Source organism: Hemibagrus wyckioides, linkage group LG09 (assembly GCF_019097595.1).
Source record: "Hemibagrus wyckioides isolate EC202008001 linkage group LG09, SWU_Hwy_1.0, whole genome shotgun sequence".
Taxonomy (NCBI): domain Eukaryota; kingdom Metazoa; phylum Chordata; class Actinopteri; order Siluriformes; family Bagridae; genus Hemibagrus; species Hemibagrus wyckioides.
Genome location: NC_080718.1, coordinates 22443487 through 22466993, shown reverse-complemented (window position 1 = coordinate 22466993; position 23507 = coordinate 22443487). Strand labels below are relative to the sequence as shown.

General features: G+C 39.2%; 1 protein-coding gene across 7 annotated transcripts in view; it reads right to left on the bottom strand.

Annotated features, from left to right (window-relative positions):
* rbks (ribokinase) overlaps positions 1 to 23507 on the bottom strand; it is a 44622-nt gene that overhangs the window by 14355 nt on the left and 6760 nt on the right. For all 7 annotated transcript variants that reach the window (XR_009205747.1, XR_009205745.1, XR_009205749.1 and 4 more), the window contains exons 3-8: positions 11759 to 11891; positions 10490 to 10553; positions 10279 to 10341; positions 9643 to 9807; positions 4727 to 4818; positions 331 to 519 (exon numbers count right to left, since the gene is read on the bottom strand). Coding sequence is in view for 2 of the 7 variants with exons in the window: in XM_058398742.1 (XP_058254725.1) it covers positions 331 to 519; positions 4727 to 4818; positions 9643 to 9807; positions 10279 to 10341; positions 10490 to 10553; positions 11759 to 11891 (706 nt within the window). In the remaining 5 variants the exon portion in view is untranslated. The remainder of the gene's footprint in view (positions 1 to 330; positions 520 to 4726; positions 4819 to 9642; positions 9808 to 10278; positions 10342 to 10489; positions 10554 to 11758; positions 11892 to 23507) is intronic.

Sequence of the window (23507 nt, the reverse complement as noted above, 5' to 3'; positions counted from 1 at the left end):
TAAACACTCAATAGTCTCTCTCAAAGATATTTTTCACTTATGATTAATCCATGTTCTGAAAGCATTGCTGTAACTGATGACCCATTAGAGCATATGTCTCAAGTTTGTCATGATATCTGTCATCGTTCAGCATGACCGGGCATTACAGGGCATGATGACCCAAATTGGCTCATGTAACATTTATATTTCCACCCAGCGTGCAGCCTGCATGATGTTTTGGCAATTCCACTACAATGTCAGTGTCTTAACTGAGGCTTCCTTCAGCCTGCTGATGACACGCTGACTATAGCCAAGCTGAAGTGTATGTAGGTATAAAGACTGTAGTCCTACCGTAGTGTCCACTGGGGTGACTTTAGCTGTAGGGATGTGTTTGGGATTGGGGTTTGAGGTCTGCAACACCACGCAGCCTTGTGAACCCAAAGTGATGATGACTGCAGCACAGCCTCGGTTTAGCAGCTCTAGACCTGCACTTCCTGCGTCATCAGCTGACGCTACACGAGCCCCAGTTAGCAGCTCAGCCTGGGGGATGAAAACAGCGCTGCGTCAGCCAGAACACATGTGGGAAAATCACATAATTAGTCTTGAGCAAGCTAGATCTATCTATCTATCTATCTATCTACCTACCTACCTACCTACCTACCTACCTACCTACCTATCTATCTATCTATCTATCTATCTATCTATCTATCTATCTATCTATCTATCTATCTATCTATCTATCTATCTATCTATCTATCTGTCCATCATTCTGTCTATCTACCTGTCTGTCCATCTGTCCATCATTCTGTCTATCTATCTGTCTGTCTACCTACCTACCTACCTACCTACCCGTCTATCTATCTATCTATCTATCTATCTATCTATCTATCTATCTATCTATCTACCTACCTACCTACCTACCTGTCTGTCTGTCTGTCTGTCTGTCTACCTACCTACCTACCTACCTACCTACCTACCCGTCCATCCATCCATCCATCCATCTTTCTGTCTGTCTGTCTGTCTGTCTGTCTGTCTGTCTATCTATCTATCTATCTATCTATCTATCTATCTGTCTGTCTGTCTGTCTGTCTGTCTGTCTGTCTGTCTGTCTGTCTGTCTGTCTATCTATCTATCTATCTATCTATCCATCCATCCATCCATCCATCCATCCATCCATCTATAGCAGGACCCATCCTAAAGCACACACAAAGTATAGACTGATGGATTGATCTGTCTGTCCATCAACTGAAAAGTATTTGTCCATCACAGTGGTTCATTTTCTGTGTGTGTGGTGACCTGGACAACCTTCACGTAATTCATTTTTGACATTTTCTACTCCATAGTTCTACCCAATATCCATATTTCTCAAGCAGAAGTAAAGTTACAACTTTAAAATCGATAAAAGAGAAAATAACATTTACAGATTCAATTCCCATGAAAGATGCTCCACACACCTCTACATTTATGACATAATCTACTTATGGAAAAACAACATTACTACTAAATTAAAGAATGATAGGTTTACAGTGGGAAATGAGTTTTGAATTGGATTTTCAGCATCGTCCACGTCCGTCCCAGTCTCATCACCTGAGGTAAAAACCACTCTTGGGATTTAAACACGATCCTCTCTTCACCTGACTGATGATTCTCTGTCCTTGCTAACACTTGTGAGGAAATAATAAAGGATGAATCTAGACATTTATTTTCTTCTTGTCATTAATATCTTTCTGTTTTAACATGTAATCAGTACTAAGTGTGTAGATGCTCTTCTGTGTTTTGATGACAATCTAATGGTACAGGAGACATTTTGGCAGCTGAAATCATGATATTCGCTGATTGAGGAAAGGCGGTGAATGTAGCTCAGATAGCTAGCAAGGTTTTTAGACATCTTTTAGACATAGACTGTAATTACTGCTGTGTTTGCTGATCTGGCTCATGATCTTTGCAGGATGACAGACAAAACAAGGTAAGAAAGTAGCCTAAATAAAAACATAGACCTGCTGGTATTGAAAATACCTTCTTTTTCTTAAAGCAGAGTATATTTTTGTCAGAAAAACTACATTTTGGTCCATTATTTCAGATTATTGTTAGCGGATTATTGTCATTTTTGGCTGTTTTCCAGAATTTATTTGGGGCATTGGTGGTTCAATGTTTAAGGCTCTGGGTTATTGATTAAAAGGTTGAAGGTTCAAACCCCAGCACTGCCAAGCTGCCTCTGCTTGACCCTTGGGCAAAGCTCTTAACCCTGTACAACCCCTGACAACCTAGATGTGCTGTGTCATGGTTGACCCTGTGCTCTGACCCCAACTTCCTAAAAAGCTGGGCTATGTGTAGACAATACACATTGCTCTGCTGTAGTGTATATGTGACCTACAAAAGCATCTTCTTCAACAGTTCTTTGCAACACATAATTTAAAAAAAATATCTATCTATCTATCTATCTATCTATCTATCTATCTATCTATCTATCTATCTATCTATCTATCTATCTATCTATCTATCTATCTATCTATCTATCTATCTATCTATCTATCTATCTATCTATCTATCTATCTATCTATATATATAATCAATCAGTCATACCCAGCCTTGCCCAGTCCCTTACTCATGCACTTAGTAGTGGCATTCTGGCACTTGCAAGCTCATAAATTTGGACTCACAATCTCCAAGCTATTAATGCTCATACTTCTTCTCCGTTATGGAGCTGGACTCTCCATAGCATCTCTTAAATGACTGGAGTCGCGCCTCAGAGATGTTTAAGTGGGGGCAGAAAGTAACCCTTTTATATGTATGTATTTTAGTGATGTTACCTTTACTCTTCCGTGGCTGCCTGCCAGAACCGAGTAGCACTCGGATTACTCATCTTTCTCGGCTGATCTATCTGCTTTGGTGTGTTCTCAATTATTTATCTTTCACTTGCCCAGCTAAAGGCATCGGATGAAAGCATGACTAAAAGCGAGAAGGCTGAGACCGAGGCCGACGTGTACTCAGAGCTCTCACTTTCATGTCCCACCTGTACTTTTTCCCCTCTCCAGCCTCTTGGCCACATCAAAGTGGGTCTCACAGAGCACTCCGGGTCGCAGTCCTAGCTCTTTAGCCCCGGGACAGTGTGACTCACCAGCCACGCATCTGCCTTCCCTAGCGTATTTTTTTCTTCCTTTAACTATTTCCCATCAATCCATGCCCTCATCTGTCAACTCATCCAGCCAAGGTGTGAGAGAAGGCGTCTCCGAGCACACCAGTTACCGTAAGTGGGAGAAAACGACACCCCACCCCCTTCCCCCCACCAAGGATTTCTCACTCAGACGACAAGAAAATAACTACTGAACATTGTGTTTGGTTATTACTATGCAGGTCATGACCTGGTAGCAGAGCCTGGTGTTTAAACTTGTTCCTTCCAAAGCGTGACTTGAAGCTTTGAAGGAAAATTGTAAAAGAAGATCAAATCAGCTACTACTTATTGTATTAAATGCATATATTTTACTTATAGCAATAATAATGATTTGAGTTTTAGGTTGAATTGTAACAACTACTTCATTGGTTGCCACTTATTCCATGTATTCATGGGAAAGTTTCCTGTACTTTCTGCTGTACCATTTTCTGCTGGGTTTCTTTTTTGGTCTTATTACCTTGAAATGACTATTTCTGGTTGCTACATTATAAGTGACAACAGGAATCTCTCATGGATGTTCCACAACATTAAATGTAACTATAAAGAGATAAAAAATAAATTGCGGTATAAAAGGAATAAATCACTGTAGCACATGCTAAAAAAATTCAGTAATATTCCTTTAACAGCACACAACAGTTTTATTCCTCAATATCTATATCTCTACACAGATTTCTTAAAATTCTCAGTTACAACGTAGTGTAAAATAAAAAACACCATTAAGAGCATATGGTGAGTATTTATTGGTCAGATTAAATAATATATCAGAAATTATTACTAAGCACTATTTCTCTTATAACTTTCATTGCTCTACATTAGGGTGTTACAGTTCGTTCTAAAAACACTCCAAATGTGTCAAGACCTTTTCGATTTTTATTGCTAATCTTTAAAAAGCAATCTTAATCAAGAAAATTGGACCCACAAATTGTAAAATGCATGAGGATGTGTCAGTGCATACAATAAAAAAGAAGGTATATAGGCTTAGAAGGCTTAATTTTTCCAGAACATACTTTTTCAGACTAAAAAAATGCATTTAAATTCCATTAACTTCCCAGACCTACTAAAGAACTGAATATATCCACCTATAAAAGTGTAAAAGTAATCCGATGAAGAAGAGCAACACTGATTGGAGTAAACAAATAAATGCATGGTGATACTAAACTAATATCAGGTATTTAAATAGAAACTCCAGCATCTGACTGAGCCAGAGCTTAGCATATTAATATATTAAAACATGCATGATTACACATTGTTATAAACACTAGAAGTGAAACACAATGGCACTATACGGGTCTGTATAGTGTACAGAATATACGTAACCAGAGCCGGAAGTGAGCGTGGCCTAAATCTGAAGGGTTTTACCGCTCGCTTGCCCCCGCATGAAAGTAAACAACTGTGTGCAACATTTTTGTTGTGTCTCGTGGTAATCTGCACCAAATACAGTTTGAATCTTTCTCAGAAGATTTCCATTTTGGAAGTTCAATCCCAGGCGACATACAGTTCTAAAGGAATGGACACAGGTCTACTAGGGAAAAGAAGTTCAAGTAATCTTTCAAGTGTGTGTGTGTGTGCTTTCACCTCAGATTCATTGCAGCAGAAAACATCTGATTCCTTGTAGAAGTCAGGATGGAGGTCTGGAATAGCAGGGGCAGGGTTAAAGATGGTCTTCACTGTAAATGATACAGAAAAGGGAAAAACATATGTGTGCAATAGGTCGTTCAAGGATATGTCCTACTTATTCATTTCAGGAAAGCCCTTAACTCTTAACTGTGACACTGCTGCAGTACAGAAATGACTTTCTGAGGAAACAGCAGATCACCCAAAGCCAAAGCCGTTCCCATTCACGTCACACTGAACTCAGTGTGAAACTCTGCTCAAGAAAAATTTCACTTTATCTCGAGTTTTGTCCTTCCCTCACTAGTTTCAGAATGATGTAGATTACCACGTAATAACTTCCTTGTGCCTTAACAGCGCCCCGTGAACCACATAGTAACCAAAACATCGTCACCCTTCCCCTGCGCCAGAGGATGTCTCATTACTAAACCGAAACCTGATGCGCATCAACTACACGTAAAGATATCGACATATTGATGCCTTTTGTCAATCTTGAGTTTTCCTTATCTTGCAATTCTTTGCATTCAGCCTCATTGCTATCACTCTCAGGCTGCTTGCAAACGTTTTTTAAGTGCATGCGTCATATGGTAGTCATGCTTTAATGTGTTCTCGCTAGATCTCGCTTGTGTTCCTAGCATATCGCTTTCTGAGGTCATACACGGCTCTGCTGCATGACGCATCAAAAAAAATTGATCATAATAGATCATCTCTCTTACAAACGCACAGACAGAGCAGAAGTCAACACTAATATCTTTCCCTCAACACTGCAGGTGTTATTGCACTCATCTGGCTTTCTGACCTGCATGGGACAGATAGAAAAGGAGGAGGGGGGGGTTACCATGGCGACTGAGTCACGTCTTAGATCTGAAATGCTTAGTCTATCATGCATTCCTTGATCAATAAACTTCCCCTTGTTGTTAAGTTTCATTATGAGACCTTTATTCCCTACACCTCAGTGACACGATGATTTAGTCACCAGAAATGAAGGCAGTAACCCAAATGCCAGTGAGACAAAATGAGACGAATAAAGGAAACATCGATACGTGGAATGAAGTGCGTATGAGGAGAGAAAAAAAAATTATATAACAGGAAACTTGGGTGAATGTTAAGGTGGTTTTCACAATGGGCACGGGTGTGATTGCTCTCTGTGCCCCGGCAGTGTTGATCTGGTTTCAGACTCACTTGATTCTGTCGAACCCCGGTGCATTTGCGTTCGTCTTTACGTCATCACGGAGAACACAATGTGAATCTATTTTTTTTTTTTTTGCTATTATACATAGGAAGGTACCTCATTTTTTCTGTGAACCACAAAGTTCCTTTGCCACTCATGCTACATGCTGTCATGGGTTAAAGCACACACACAGGTTACTGTACTTCCTGAACAAGTGCAGATCTGAGTACGAGTTGCTTTCATGTTCACAGGAATTGCAGAACAACTCACACAGTCTCCTATAGATAGTCTTGGGTCTGGTACCCTGGTGTGGTTCCTGTTCCACATGACAGCTTTCACATTTCACGTTTCACACGAACTCTTTTTCAGACTAAACAGCCAGTGTGAAGTCTCCTAAGTATGCATTCCTGTGGTTCTAATTAAAGAAAGAATCCTACTTATTAATATTTACACCGATCCGGCATAACATTATGGCTGCCTGCCTAATATTGTGTTGGTTGCCCTGACCCGTTGAGGCATGGACTTTACTAGATCCCTGAATGTGTGCTGTGGTATCTGGCACCAAGATGTTAGCAGCAGACCCTTTAAGTCCTGCAAGTTGCTTGACTTGTTTGTTCAGCACATCCCACAGATGCCCAAAGCATGACACTGCCTCTGCTGGCTTGCCTTCTTCCCATAGTGCATCCTGGTGCCATGTGCTCCCCTAGTAAGCGATGCACATGTGCCCGGCCATCCACGTGATGAAAAGAAAATGTGATTCATCAGACTAGGCCACCTTCTTCCATTGCCCCGTGGTCCAGCTCTGATGCTCACGTGCCCATTGTGAGTGCTTTCGGCAGTGCGTATTCTGACACCTTTATATCAGAACCAGCGCTAACTTCTTCAGCAATTGAATAGATGCAACAGTAGCTCATCTGTTTGATTGGATCACACAGGCCAACTTTTAATGAGCCTTGGCCGCCCATGACCCTGTCACCGGTTCACCACTGTTCCTTCCTTGGACCACTTTTGATAGATACTGACCACTGCAGACCGGGAACACCCCACAAGAGCTGCAGTTATGGAGATGCTCTGATCCAGTCAGCTGATTACGTCAGATCCTCTCTTGATGTATACAGCTTCGACGTTCATGCAAAAACCGTCATCAACGCCATCGTGCTTGTCATCTCTTTGCTAATTAGCCATTCCATAACTCAGTATCATCTGGCTGCACGGTTTCCGGACCTCTGGAGTGCAGCTTCTGCTGTCTCCGTTACTACAAAGTTAATAAGATGATGAATGAGAAAAGAAACTTTTGCTGGTTTTAGGGGTATAAAAAAAACCAAAACACATCAGTGCTTAATCCTTTATCCAACTTCATGACAAAACGCCACATTATGAATTAATGACAAGTGCTTAGACAGAACAAAGACCAATTTTACTCGAGCAGGCTTGTGGAGGTGGCATGTGCGTAATCTGGGCCTTTGAGAAGTGCTATTCACACACGTCACTGCCTGACAAACTCATCCCAAGTGATATTCACATAATCTAGGCTAATAGCCCATTTCGCAACACTTGATATGATCTGCTAAGACGACAGCGCTGTCATTGGCACGTTGCTGGGTGGTTCTGAGGTGACGACTATCGGAGTGTGATGGCGGGGGGATGTGGGGGACCATCTGCGGTGCCCATCTGTGCACGAGCCATGCCATGGTGCATCTCCAAAAACCCCAGACGAGGGCGTTTTTCTATTCGGTGGGTACCTGATTAGATAAGGTGTTAATAATGTCTGCACATGTTAAGTAGGATTTCCTGTTTCCTGCTTTATTTTGTGCTAATCTTATCCATCTACATCTAGGCAGTTCACGCTGTGGGAAAATCCGTAAGCAGAACTTCATTAACAGGACCATGATAGGTAGCAAAAGTGGCCATTATTTGAATATTTATAGTAAATATAAGCAATAAATCAGTTCAGAAATGTGAAGCTGCTGCTCTGAATGTGATACATATCCATAATATCCTGTATTCCCATTTCTTTAGGTAGAAGAGCCTTTAATGCCTTTTATGTTTCCTCTGAGCAACTTTCTGATCCCACATCCTAATCATTGCTGCTCTATCTCTTCTACCTCGGCCTCCATTCTTCTAGAAATTTCTTTTCAAACTCAGGTTTTTACCTGTCTCCTTCAGATCAGGACTGTAGACCGAGAAACCATGACAAATATTTTTCTGTTGATTTTTGCCTTATGATTTGATTTGTTATCTTTTCAGGAACTTCTTGGAATCCTATTCATATGAACTCAAACAGTGTGACAGAGATATTTCTATTTTTCCATTGAAAACAGTATGATGCAAAATAATGAAAATAAATAAAAATCATCTGTAGAAGTCAAGCTATTCATTTATTTTTAACAACTTGTTCCATCCATCCATCGTCTATACCCACTTTTATTCCTAATTACGGTCACGGGGATCTGCTGGAGCCTATCCCAGCACATTGGGTGCAAGGTACACCCTGGACAGGTCACCAGTCCATCACAGGGCCACACATATAGACAGACAGACAACCACACACACTCACTCACTCCTACGGTGTGTGTAGAATTACCAGTCAACCTAATGTACATGTTTTTGGACTGTAGGAGGAAACCAGAGTACCCAGAGCAAACCCACACAGGCATGGGGAGATCATGCAAACTCCACACAGAAAGGCCACTGCCTCTTTGAACCTGGGATTCGAACCCAGGACCTTCTTGCTGTGAGGCAACAGTGCTAACCACTAAGCCACCCTGCTGCCCACATTACTCCATTTTTTTATTTACAGATGTCTAAAATCAACCTGTTCAATGTTTTTTTTACATTTACATTGGAAAGAATCATCAAAGTTGACACTTGGGCCATTCTTCTATATCTAGACATTTTGATGGGGAAACAAAAAGAAATATTCAGGGCTGGAAAAAAACCCCCAATCAGATATACATTAGTTCTAACTATAGGAAGATTCTCACCGGATTAAACAAAAAGAGGCTGTTGACTGCAAGAGAGCTGCTGTAATGTAAGTGAAATCAGGAATTCTTTCCTGGTTTTGCAGATGTTCCACAGGATTAAAAAGTATGAGTCGTTAATTAATTGATTAATTGATTAATTAATCAATTAATTAATTAACTAATTGATTAATGAATTAAATCTTAGCATTGGCAAATTGTTGCTTCCTGATGAGAACAGGATGTGCTTTGAAAAATGAATTATTTATAAAATATGATTTAAGGGGAAATCAACAAACTCCATCTCACACACACTCACACACACACACACACACACACAAACACACTGCACAAAATTATTATCTTAATAATATTAATATCAAGTCCATGATTCTGTGAAGTGAAAATAATTTGTGTATGAAATTGATCTAGTATTTCCTTGTATAAAATTACAGTAAAGCAAATTTTTATTTACTTATTTTTATTTATTATTAAGCCTATTTTTTATATTTTATACCTATTTTATAGACATATTTCTAGACATTTTTAATGAATAGTCTTTGAGTTCAACTGGCAGATTTTCAATGGGCAATTTTGCTCATTTTAAGCATTTATACCTAAGGAATAATCTTCTTTAATAATCTTGTATTTGGTTTATGATTATTTTAAAAATAGGAAATAATTGACTTGGTATAATTACCTGCAGTGCATGCACATCTATGTGCTCACACACACACACACACACTGACCATTGTATTGTCGGGCCATTCGCAGGGCCTGGAGTGAGATGTGCGAGTTGACCTCCAGCTGGCAGAGCAGCACTTTGGCTTTAGTGAGGACAGAGCGTGCCTGCTCCAGCTCCTCTTCCCCCAGCAGCATGTTGGCACCTGCTACAATCACTATGGCGTTCTCACCTGCACACACAAACCATGGAAGAGTTTACCAAGTTCAGGTTCACTACTGGCTTTACAGCAACAGTTTACAAGATAATTGGACTTGAGTCACTGGGACTTTAGTGCAGGAAGCTGGGACGCTACGGTATCGGCAGGTTGTTATGGCGACGGCGATGACGTTACTCGTAAACCCCCCTGAGAGGCTTGTGGATCTCCACCAGAGTCAGAGTCTCTGTTAAAGCTGTGATTAGTGACATTTACAGCACAACAGGCTGTGCATTTAGCACCAGGCTGGTTATGTCAGCCACCCCACCTCCAGCAGTGTTAAATAAAGCCAAGCGGCTATAAACTATGCAGCGTGGGTGACGACCTGAACCACCCCGCAGATGGAGAGGTGCGCACTCATTTACGCTTCATTCAGAAGTGCACTTTGTGTTATTTTAGAAGCAGTGGGTGCAACAGGGTGCCACACACTCAGCAACTTCACACTACCTGCATCGTTTACGATGATGGAGGCAGCTCCGGTCATGGCTTCGGCCGTCTGAGTCACAAAAGCTGCACAGGGATAGAATGGAGGAGCGAAAAACAACAAAAAAAATCAAAATCGACAATCACTCTAAACACAGTGTAGGATGCGTGACAATTCAGAGCACGTCAAGGTGACTGTGCTCGGTTAAAATGAGGCATGAGGTAAATTTCTGACCTGTGCATATGGAGTTGTCTTTGAAATTCTGAATATAGCTGCTCCCGAAAAAATCTTTTCCGACCTGAGGAGTAACAGAAAGTTGCAATTTGGGTTATTAAGTGCTGGGCTTTTGAACAGACCTTCATCTGAAATTACACATGAAAGATTTTAAGCACAAAGTGCCCTCTTAACAGGAGGAGTAATAACCCCTGAACTCAAAGCGTATTATTTGGTTATTCATGTCTAAGCGTTATTCATTAATTACGGTGAAATTAATAAGCAATTTGTGTAGTGAGGATTCAAAGGCTACATAATGTTGAGCTAAAACACACACACACACACACAGTTTTGAACCCTTCAGAAGTAAAATAAGAAAAAAAATTGAATTCAGAACTTCATAAAGTTTGCAGTTTGATCCTTGCTACTTCCTGAGAAAGAAAGTGGTTCAATAGCAGTTTCTTCTACTATTTCATGCTATGCAAAATCTATTTTTTAAAGACAAAAAGTGTGTTACACAGTGTATAAAACCTCATCAGCAAACATATTTAAAAGAAAACTGGCTGTACATTGCATGATGCTAATCTAGAGGCTAGAAAATCCCTGTACATTATGCCTTGAAGTTCTACTTCGATATAAGAACGACACGCTCATATAAAACCATATCCTGTTTGCAAAGATAGAGGAGCAGATCCTAATCACGATAGAAGATATGTAAGACGATACGCAAAAACAGGACACAAGAATAAGTTTGATGAATACAAGGTAGCTGGAACACTACTTTTCTCCCTGTGCATTACTAAATTCAGCCAAGCCTTCCAGACATAGTCACCCCACCCAAACGCCTCCTCGCTACCAGTCGACTTCTAAACCACCGCACCCCTCTCTTCCTTCTCTCTCTCTCTCTCTTTTTCTCAGAGATGTTTAGTGCTCCAAATGGTGGAGGGGTCCCTTTCTGCCCACCAGGGCTCCTTTTATCCCACGCTGTTAAAGACACGCCAAGGCCGCGGCTCTTCTGTACCTGACGCCCCTGTCTTTGAAGTGCAACTCCTGTTTCGGGGCTTCTGAAAGCATAGGAGGCTATTTTTGCACCGTGCATATTTCTGTATCGATCGGGGCTCTTTGTACGGACAAAAACACGCTTCTTTATTACTTCTTGGTACGGCAGGCACAAGCGAACAATAAAGCGCTGAGCAGCTTTCTTCTGTGCATCTAATTAAACGGGGCTGAAACAACATGTATAGAAAGGCTGGGACTGGAAGCAGGAAATGAATTTTTTTTGTATTGTACCTTGCACACCATTGCGGTCTTGGCTCCGAGGTGAGCAGCTTGGACACACTGGTTAGCTCCTTTGCCTCCGAAGCCGATAAAGAACTTGTGTCCATGTATTGTCTCTCCGGCTTTGGGCAGTCGGGGGGTCTGGCTAATAACATAAAACATACACCATAGAGATTAGAATCAGAAAAATCAGATGTGGTTTGGAGGAGAGCAACCATTTTGTTATGTTTTAAATGTCAGGAAAGAGAAAGGACATTTTGCTTAAAGACATTATTGTTTCTATAGGAATGATTCACACGAGGATGTCTATGTTGGACATAAAAGACAAAACAGAACGTTTGTATATATGGTGAGGTGACATTAATTTCATATTTGTGGAAGGGGTCTCCAGTGGGAGTCAGAGGTACTGTTTTCCGAGACAAGATGGAAGGCTTTACGGTTCCTCATTAACATCCCTCCAATTTCTGTACAGCTTTTCCTGCACAGGGTAACAAGGAACCTGGAGCTTATTGTAAGAGACATGGTGGATGTACCAACCCATCGCTAAACACAATCACACATTCACACCTGACAGTTCTTTAAGTATGGGGAGAAAACCCGGAATACCAGAAGGAAATCCCCGAAGCACAGGGAGAACATACAAGCCACTGTGTTCCTCTCACTAACATGAGAAAAAGAAGCAGGTGAAAGAACTGCTATATAGCTTTATAGCTTCCATAATGTATGAGATAACAGGAACTGACTTTCATTGATGTTTCATGATATTAAACTTAACTCTAAATGAATAAACTGTACAATGTGTTTAATATCCTTTAAGAAAAATTGTAAGCACTGCTCTGGTACAGAAATACCACACCTCGCTCCCTCTGATCCATTAGCACCGTTCGACTGGTCCCACCATCTCTCAGGGTAAGAGATAGGTATTACATCTAGACTCTTCTCTGTTCTGGCACCGAGGTGGTGGAATGAACTTCCCCTAGATGTCTTCGAATGCCGGATGAAGACCTACCTCTTCCTGAAGCAATTTAAATAGTTCTTAGTTTTTAGGCCGCTGGTATCCTAAGTCTGTGACCTACTGAACCAGTGTTGATGTATTCATTGATAAAGACTTCAAGCACTCTTGGATGAGATCGTCTGCCAAACGGCAGAAATGTAAAGGTGCAAATCAAACACATTGGTATGTGATGTTCTAGAAGACTAATTAAATCAGTGAAATAATAAACTCTGAGGCATGTAAAAGGAGGCACTTTGTCAGAGTGTAACATGACAAGAACATCTGTCTCTTCGCGATAAACACGAACATGCCGAAATGATTAAGAGAATTCATCAGTGAGGATCACTAAATTTGATCTGCATGTTGATTCATCAGACAGGACATCTTCGTGTCCTTGTATTTGATGTTTTAAAGTAATCTGGTGATTCACTGCAGCTGGTTGAGTAATGTATGTAATGTGATTCATGTACTAAAACGCATACAGGTTTCTTGCACTTTAAAGTTCACTCATTTACCAGCAACATGCTGAAATGAAGTGGGGGAGACCGGAGGGTAAGCGTTTACTGGAATAAATGCTTATAAGTGCTGTTTATGAGTGAAAACATCACGCTCTGCCATCCTTAAACCTCCAAAATATAAGGCGAGGTCTCTGAACTCCAGAGAAGGGTAATTGCTGCAATGCGTGACATTACAGAACAGAGGTCTGTGTGTTTCTCACCCGAGCGGAACGAGCAGCCCATTACTCAGTCTATTGAAGAAGAAGAAGAAAACAAAACCACTTAACCAAAGAAAGTTATGGCCTGGCTCAGGTCCAAGTCCCGGTGAGCAGTGTGTGTTTTTGATGGTGGAAGAGGGTGCAGATAAAGTTGTTTTTTCTTTTCTTTTCTGCTTGGCCTGTGATGTTTAAAGAGGGGCTTTTACAGTAATATTATTTAGATGAAAAACAAGCTACGGTTTGCCTGGTTTCCAGTAATCTCGAAAAAAGGATCTTGCTTCGGACAGTGTTGTTAACGAGTCTGATGACAAGCCAAAGGAAGTTGCTTGGTTTGTTTTAATGTTGGGGGAAGTAAACAAAGACATATGACGATGTGAACGTGCTGTTAAAGTCACCGGAATACAAATGATTTTTTTGCAAATGATGCCTTGCACTGACTGGTGTAACAGGATGGAACAGTTCAGTGCAAACGTTTGTATCCCTCTTGCTGTGTGTGGCAGAAAAAAAGGAAATGAAAGAATAAATTAAATTCCAAAAATCATATAATAAGTGCTACGAAATCTACAGAAAATACAAATTTAGGAACATCTTTCCTGACAGATATATCTGAATATGTGGTAGCTTAGTGATGAAGGTCTGGGACTGCTGATCAGAAGGTTGTGAGTTTGACCCCCAGGTCCACCAAGCTGCCACTACTGGACCTTTGAGCAAGAGCAAGCTTTTTGCTGGCAAGGTTTGGGTCCAAGCATCACTGCAAATCAATACAAATACAAATCTGCAATGATGAAACGTTTCTCTCCTGATGGGCGTGGTCTCCTCACACATGATTCCACCCACATTCACAGGACAATGAAGCAGCCTTTATTTGTCACAGTCAAATTATTTTGTTTGCATATCCCATTTTGTTAGGAAGCTGGGGTCAGAACGCAGGGTCAGCTATGATACAGCACTCCTGGAGCTAAGAGGATTAAGGGCCTTGTTCAGGGACCCAACAGTTTGAACCCCTGACCTTCTGAATAGAAACCCACAACCCACAGCCTTAACCATTGATCCATACTAAGGTGAGGGCTCAATAAATACATTAACAAAGGATAAACATGATATGAAATGGACTTCACAGTCATCAGATCTCAACCCAACTAGGGGAATATCTTTGGAAAGTACTCTCCAGTACAATTCCAGTGACAAACACTCCATTCCAGTAACAGACTTTGCATGTAAACTATTGCACACTTTTTCCTGTATTTATCACTGACTAAAATGTAGCGAAGAAGCCCTATGCTAATCTTGCTCATCAATCTAACAGCTTTTTATATTCATGAGCACTGGGAGTCAAACAGGGTCAAAACGGTTTCAAACAAATCTCCATAATAAAATATTTACCAGGGAAAAATGAGGAAGAAATGAAGTAATCAGTACAAAACAGCCATAAATAAAATAATAAAAGTCTTCAGAATAATACAAGCACCAGTGATAAAACAAAACTCATGTTTATAATAAAACACAACAAGAAGTAATAATTAATGGCAGTGTGTTGTGATGTGGCCTGGAGTTTTCTTCCTCTTATACTACAGATCTATGCCAATGTCTACAGTTGTACAGCATGATAGCATGGCATGCTTTTTAACCATTTACAGTTATGTCGAATGCTGTGGAACGTCCCTGAACAAGTCAAAACTGTTACAGAATCGAACCAATGCCTTCTGACTGCACTGTGATATGATATAAAGTTCTAACAGACACTGATGCGGGTGTTATGTTGTCATGTAGCCCATCCCGAATATTCAAATATATACTTTGCTGTCTTGAACACACACACACACACTTGGCCTCGTACCTTAGAACAGTAGACAGGGCAAAGGCACTGACAGGCATTGCTTTTATGAAATACAGCCTCCCACACTGACTTCAACAAAGAAAGTCTGAAATCTATAATTAAGTTGCAATAGAAGGACAGTGATGTAATTCAGTACTGTAGGAGGAACGTGTGCGTGCCAATGACGTTTGTCATCTGATATGGAGCCTTAAATCTAATGAGGTCTGATTGAGTCAGCGTCTAGAGGCAAGTAAGAACGTCAGACTTACCACACCTGCCCGTATCTCTCTCTCTCTCTCACACACACACACACGCAATCACGTGTTTGTCTTTCCTTTTGAGGACCATCATCTATCGACATAAATATCCATGCATGTAATCAATGCTACACTTAAACATCATTAACTGCTATTTTATGTTGTTTTTGTTTGTTTATCTGTTTGTTTTTACATTAAAGCTGGATTAAAGCTTAGTTAGGTAGCACAGACGTTCCTACAAAGTCAGAATTGTCAGATATTCATTATTATATAAATAATATTTTTAAATGTAGAATATTTATTCATATTCTTATGGGGATATGTGGAGGTCACAAGGATAGAATTGATTCTCAAATCCTTAAAACAAACATAGATGCTAACTCTCAAATCCTCATGCAAAGTTTTTTTTTTTTTTTTTACTAATTCTCAAATCCTAACACAAATATAGAGACTGATTCTCAAATTCTAACACAAAACACACTGATTCTCAAATCCTAACACAAAGACAGTCAGTGATTCTCAAATAAAACACATCAGCACTCAAAACGTAACACAAATATAGACACTGATTCTCAAATCCTAACACCTCGTCCTTCCTGTTGCTTTTGTGCTATGGCTGTTGTGACACCAAATTTCCTCTTGGGGACTTCTATTTCTACAACTTCGACAAAGACTGACACTGATTCCTAAATCCTGACATAAAACATATTTATACTCGCATCCTAACACTGAGAAACAGAAACTGAACCTCAAATCCTAACACTAATTTGCAAATGCTAACACCTCGTCCTTCGCGCTGTGTTTGTGTTGTGGCTGTTGTGAGGCCAAATCTTCTCCTGGGGATTAATAAAGCACTCTCTACTTCTACTACTTCCACTGATTCTTAAATCCTAACACAAAAGACCCTGAGTCTCAAATCCTAGATACCAAAAGCATAACACATAAAAACAAAGATGAACTTAGGCCTAAATGTGAATCATAAACAAAGTTAAACTCTCTCTCTCTCTCACACACACATTTCTATTATTAGGTTTCTATTATTCTCAGGACCTGCCAATGTCCATGATGTATACACCATACCTTTAACCTCAGTAACCAAAAGAAAATCTTTTCTCTAATTTTTATCATTTATTTTGTTTGTTTATTCATCCAAATACCCATTTTTAGTGCTCACTAAGGGTTAAACACATGTTAGTCTGTGATAGGAGTGTCTGAACTAATCACTCAGTCACATAGCAAACATCGACACAGTCAGTGACTCTCCTGAGCCACGGGACCGCAAACAGGTGTGTGGTGACGTGAGTCGCGCAGTGGCTTGCTGTTTACATCCTTTTTCTCTTTCCACAAAGAAAGAGTGGGAAACCACTTGGTGCAGCTTGCGCGAGACTTTGAACCCACAGGCCGACACAAAACAAACCGTTTACTTTCAGAGAAAACCTTTCACTGGCTCTTATAGCCTGACTCATACACATAATCAAGCCCTTGAGAGTGGAAGATCTTAGCGTATTCTTCTTCATACAGTAAATGGAAGTGGTTTTTATACTGTAGGAGGTTTCGCGAGGAATTTCTGACTGCGAGTGTTTTGTACCTTTCCAACAGTGTAGTGAAATCGTGAAACTCCAGATTCGTATCTTGTTTGCTCTGTACCAGAGGATGTGAGTGCTCAGGCTGCTCAGTAGGATGATCAGTAGGTGGCCCCCTCTGGCTTTAACATGAGATGCTGGGGATGGTTCAGTCTCGCTGTCAATCTCAGCCACCGCACAGACCGACATAAAGCCTGTGCATAGCAGCCAGAGAGAGAAAAGTGGATTTCGTACTTCAAAGTCATGCGTGGCACTTTGATTGGTTGCAAGAGTATCTCGTGCAAAAAAAAAAAAAAAAAATAAGACATTCAAACATAGACACAGACTTGATGCAGCGTCTGGCTTTCAAAGGGCAAAGTCGATAGCTGGGTTTTTAATGACTTCTGAGAACAAAAGAGAAGGTGGAAGACAAATGAGGCTGTGTGTGTGTGTGTGTGTTTAATAAGTCTGCTTGCTTCTGGGAATATCACAAAAGTGTCATTTGTACCTTTATACCAAGATTACCAGTGAAAAGTGAACAGAGCTGTCGATGGTTCTTGAGATATTTCTCTTCTGTGTGGGCAAGCACCCAAGATCGCTGGAAAAGAGCAGGTTGAGAGCTGCTTGTCTCTGATTAAAGTGATACTCCAGAGGTTTTTTTTCTCCGCCAAACCTAATCCCTAATAGCTACCTAATAACCATCGCCTCTGAAGTGTACATGTGATTAGCACTGATAAGAATTTCAAGACTTTCCCTGTAGCGAAAGAAGAACAGAAAGCATGTTTATTCATGTATGTCTAAGAACAGGTGTTAAATCCATCCATCTTTTTTCTTCAAAAATGTGATTATATAACCTGAATTTAGAGCCTAGATGGACTGGTGACCTGTCCAGGGTGTACCCCTGCTTTTCGTCCAATGTGCGCTGGGATAGGCTCCAGCAGACCCCCGTGACCCTAATTAGGAATAAAGCGGGTATAGAAAATGATTGAATTTAGAGCCTACAGTGTATCACCACAACACAGATTCTTACTCCACATGAACCCTATTAACCCAACCCTTCACCACCACCACCACCACCCGTTCCTGACCCCTGGTCTACTTGAACTTCTCCAGCATATACATATTAAATAAAATAAACAAAAATATGCTAAATCATTACATTTGTCTGGGACTTTTATTTTCTTTTATTAGCTAGCTATAAGATATCTGAGGCAAAGCTGTTTTTTCACAGTATCCATTATTTTTGTATTGATGCACATCTCATACACTCCCATAGTTTGAATAGCTCTATGCTAACATTCAGAGTTTTCTGATGGAGTTTCCAACACTGGACAAAAAACAAAACAGTACAATCCCTTCTGGTTATTTTAGAATTTCTCAAAGCTTTTGGGTCAACAACTAGGTTACTTCCATATTTATGTTTAAACTATGAAAACTAGGCGTGTGATGTTTAACCAAGCATACATTAGGCAGACTAGTGGGATAGTAAAGAATGGATTTTCAAGCTCAGGATCCCCCTGAAATATTTCAGGGCAGTTCCAAATACATGTTTGTGTGGTTACTATAACTACTGACCACCGCAGCTGATTATATACACGTCAGATAACATGTTTGCGGAGTAGTTGTGCTATGATGGTGTTCCTAAAAGGCTATCAAATTCAGTCACTTTATTTAATCACTTTTTATGGTAAGAAACAGAATTATTTTATAAGGTTTACTAGCATTTAATTTGAGACCTCCTGGTGGTCCAGTGGCAGGATCCCACGCTCTCATTGCCATAGCCCGGGTTCGCTTCCCAGGCAGGGCGCCACCCCAGCCACTGAAGAGTTAACTCTCAGTGCCGGTTCCAAGCCCGGATAAAAATGGGAGGGTTGCGACAGGAAAGGCATCCGGCGTAAAACCTGTGCCAAATCATGTGGATCGAATGATCTGCTACAAACCATGGACCCTGCCATTATGCAGGACTAATGCTAGGATAAACAAAAACTAGCATTTAATTTGAATCATTTTCAGTCATAATGGTATTTTATTTTCTATTCTATGCCTTTTTTTAGTCTATTCTATGCCTTGTCTGTATTATTATTGTAAAAGTGGCTGACAGTAAATTGTGTTTCAACTGCTGTATGGCATTCACCTGATGTATATGAGCGTGTCATGCTTGTATAACTGTCCAGATAACATACTTATAAATGTACAATGTTGAATGATTCGTAAGATTTGTTCAGATTTCGATTCATTTTTCTGTAACAGGAGCTCTGACAGTAGTTTCAGCTGCAAAGCAGATCACAGGTTGGATTTAATGCAGTTATTTTCACATCATCGTTTCTATAGTAACGGCAACTTCACAGGGTCACAGGATATAGAATATATAAAACATGAGAGGTACTGAGAGGCTTTCTGTGAGGAGATCTTTAGTTTATGTTTATAGAAGGAGTACCTTACGAAAAGTCTGAACACCAACTGCTTTAACATTAAAAGTCTCTTTAAAGTTGAGTTTTTTATTCAGTTTTTATTCAACAATATAAAAATCTGGTTATTTCACAATAGATTAAATTTATGGAAGGAGTTTTGTATCACTCAAAGGGTAAGATATCCCTTTATGTTTTCCAACAGGTGGAAAATCTTCAGGATGGAGACGATGTTTCTTAAGGACTTTTTGGGCTTGCTATTAAAATATATATTTTTAAATTTTTATTAAGATTTTTTGCTTGTTTGTTTCCAGCTGCTGTAAAGTAAGTGATAACAGGACTGTACTGGTTTTAAGGAAACTCCACAATATTTAATGCCACTGAAAAAAAGGTCACTGAATTTACTTCCTTCACATGTGTACACCGGTTCTGTGTGATTAAAGTGTGACATTAACCCTATTAGTTTTAGTACATCCAAAACACGATCTGATCACATATTTTCAAAATCTCTGAATTAAAATTCAATAACGAACGACTCAGTATGGTTTAGTGTAGCATAGTGTTGTATAGTGCAGTATAGTGTAGTATAGTGCAGTATGGTATAGTATAGTGTAGTGTAGTATAGTATAGTGTATTATAGTATAGTGCAGTATAGTGCAGTATAGTATAGTATAGTGCAGTATAGTATAGTTTAGTGTAGTATAGTGCAGTATGGTATAGTATAGTATAGTATAGTATAGTATAGTATAGTATAGTATAGTATAGTATAGTATAGTGCAGTATGGTATAGTATAGTATAGTATAGTATAGTATAGCGTAGTATAGTGCAGTATAGTATAGTGTAGTGCAGTGTAGTATAGTATAGTGTAGTATAGTACAGTCTATTATAGTATAGTGCAGTATAGAGTAGTGTAGTATAGTATAGTGTAGTATAGTGCAGTATAGTATAGTGTAGTATAGTATAGTGTAGTGTAGTATAGTATAGTATAGTGCAGTATAGTATAGTGTAGTATAGTGTAGTGCAGTGTAGTATAGTATAGTACAGTCTATTATAGTATAGTGCAGTATAGAGTAGTGTAGTATAGTATAGTGTAGTATAGTATAGTGTAGTATAGTGCAGTATAGTATAGTGTAGTATAGTATAGTGTAGTGTAGTATAGTATAGTGCAGTATAGAGTAGTGTAGTATAGTATAGTGTAGTATAGTATAGTGTAGTATAGTGCAGTATAGTATAGTGTAGTATAGTATAGTGTAGTGTAGTATAGTATAGTATAGTGTATTATAGTATAGTGCAGTATAGTATAGTATAGCGCAGTATAGTATAGTGTAGTGTAGTATAGTGCAGTATAGTATAGTATAGTGTAGTATAGTATAGTGTATTATAGTATAGTGCAGTATAGTGCAGTATAGTATAGTATAGTGCAGTATAGTATAGTGTAGTGTAGTATAGTGCAGTATAGTATAGTGTAGTGTAGTATAGTATAGTACAGTCTATTATAGCATAGTGCAGTGCAGTATAGTATAGTGTAGTGTAGTATAGTATAGCGTAGTATAGTGCAGTGCAGTATAGTATAGTGTAGTATAGTATAGTGTATTATAGTATAGTGCAGTATAGTGCAGTATAGTATAGTATAGTGCAGTATAGTATAGTGTAGTGTAGTATAGTGCAGTATAGTATAGTGTAGTATAGTGTAGTGTAGTATAGTATAGTACAGTCTATTATAGCATAGTGCAGTATAGTATAGCGTAGTATAGTGCAGTATAGTATAGTGTAGTGTAGTATAGTATAGTATAGTGTAGTATAGTATAGTACAGTATATTATAGTACAGTGTAGTATAGTACAGTCTATTATAGTATAGTGCAGTATAGAGTAGTGTAGTATAGTATAGTGCAGTATAGTATAGTGTAGTATAGTGCAGTATAGTATAGTGCAATATAGTATAGTGTAGTATAGTATAGTGTAGTATAGTATAGTGCAGTATAGTATAGTGTAGTATAGTGCAGTATAGTATAGTGCAATATAGTATAGTGCAGTATAGTATAGTGTAGTATAGTATAGTGCAGTATAGTATAGTGTAGTATGCGCAGCAGTATAGCACAGCAGTCTGCCACTGTGCAGTAATGTATAGCGTATAGTGCCACAGCATGCGCGTAGCTAGTATAGCACAGCGCAGCACAGTATAGCCACGGCCACAGTATATTATAGCAGCGCAGCATAGTACAGTCTATTATAGACAGCTGCCACAGATGCGCAGCACAGCACAGCTACTGTATAGTACGCAGTATAGTGCAGTATAGCAGCCAAACATAGCCATAGTGCAGCACAGTACAGCGCAGTATTGCATAGTGCAGAGTATACGCGCAGTATAGCGCAGACAGCACTGCAACACAGTATAGTGCCAGTATAGTGTACGCATAGTATAGCACGTATAGTATAGTATAGTGCAGTATAGTATAGTGCAGTATAGTGTAGTGTAGCATAGTGTAGTATAGTATAGTGTAGTATAGTGTAGTATAGTATAGTGTAGTGTAGCATAGTGTAGTATAGTATAGTGCAGTCTATTATAGTATAGTGCAGTATAGTATAGTGTAGTATAGTGCAGTATAGTATAGTGCAGTATAGTATAGTGTAGTATAGTATAGTGCAGTATAGTATAGTGTAGTATAGTGCAGCATAGTATAGTGTAGTATAGTATAGTGCAGTATAGTATAGTGCAGTATAGTGTAGTGTAGCATAGTGTAGTATAGTATAGTGCAGTATAGTGTAGTGTAGCATAGTGTAGTATAGTGCAGTCTGTTATAGTATAGTGTAGTATAGTATAGTGCAGTATAGTGTAGTGTAGCATAGTGTAGTATAGTGCAGTCTATTATAGTATAGTGTAGTATAGTACAGTACAGTCTATTACAGTATAATGTAGTATAGTATAGTGCAGTCTATTATAGTATAGTGTAGTATAGTACAGTACTGTCTATTACAGTATAGTGCAGTCTATTATAGTATAGTGTAGTATAGTACAGTACAGTCTATTACAGTATAATGTAGTATAGTATAGTGCAGTCTATTATAGTATAGTGTAGTATAGTACAGTACAGTCTATTACAGTATAATGTAGTATAGTATAGTGCAGTCTATTATAGTATAGTGTAGTATAGTACAGTACTGTCTATTACAGTATAGTGCAGTCTATTATAGTATAGTGTAGTATAATGTAGTATATATTAGTGTAGTATACTACAGTATAGTATTATAGTTATGCAACTTGTTTACGTTAATACTACATCAATTGATCAGACTCACTCTACATTATTCACTAAATTCACATCTATTAATTAAGAAACTTAAGCAATGAAATCATGTTTTTAGGTCAACTATATGCTGTATTTTTTTCTTAAATTTGACCACCTGTTCCTTGTTTCCAGTGTAGAAAAAAAGGATGATGCATCATTCTTTAATAAATTAAAACACATTATTGAAAAAGAATCACCTCTGAGATGGTGACACATCACACCACCCTGTTGTTGATGGTTTTCCTATAACAATATGCCGTTGTTTTCCTTACAGCTTAATGATTCCTTAAAGCGCGCTATACAAATATGTTTCACATAAACGCCCGAAAAACTGCTCTTTCGAGTGTTAACATCCAAAAAAAAGTTTGATTCTTGTTTTGTTTTAATTGCACAATAGGCTTACCATGACGTTTAATAGAAAACATTTACAAAGGCGTTTCTTTTTTTACCTGCCCTGACCTGTTGCTAACATGACACAGCAATTATTTCAGCAGCTCTGTGTGTGTGTACAGGACCACGTCCAAATCCACACTCCCACACATCCAGGACACGGTCACTGTGTTGAAGCTGCATATTATTTGTCTAAACTTATCCTGAGCAAGACACTCTTCCAGTTTTCTCACAGACATGCTAAGATTGGGGCCAAGCACGTTTAAGAATATTTTTCCAGGGAAGTTATTTTAAGATACAATGTCTTCCATATGTACATGTGAAGCCATA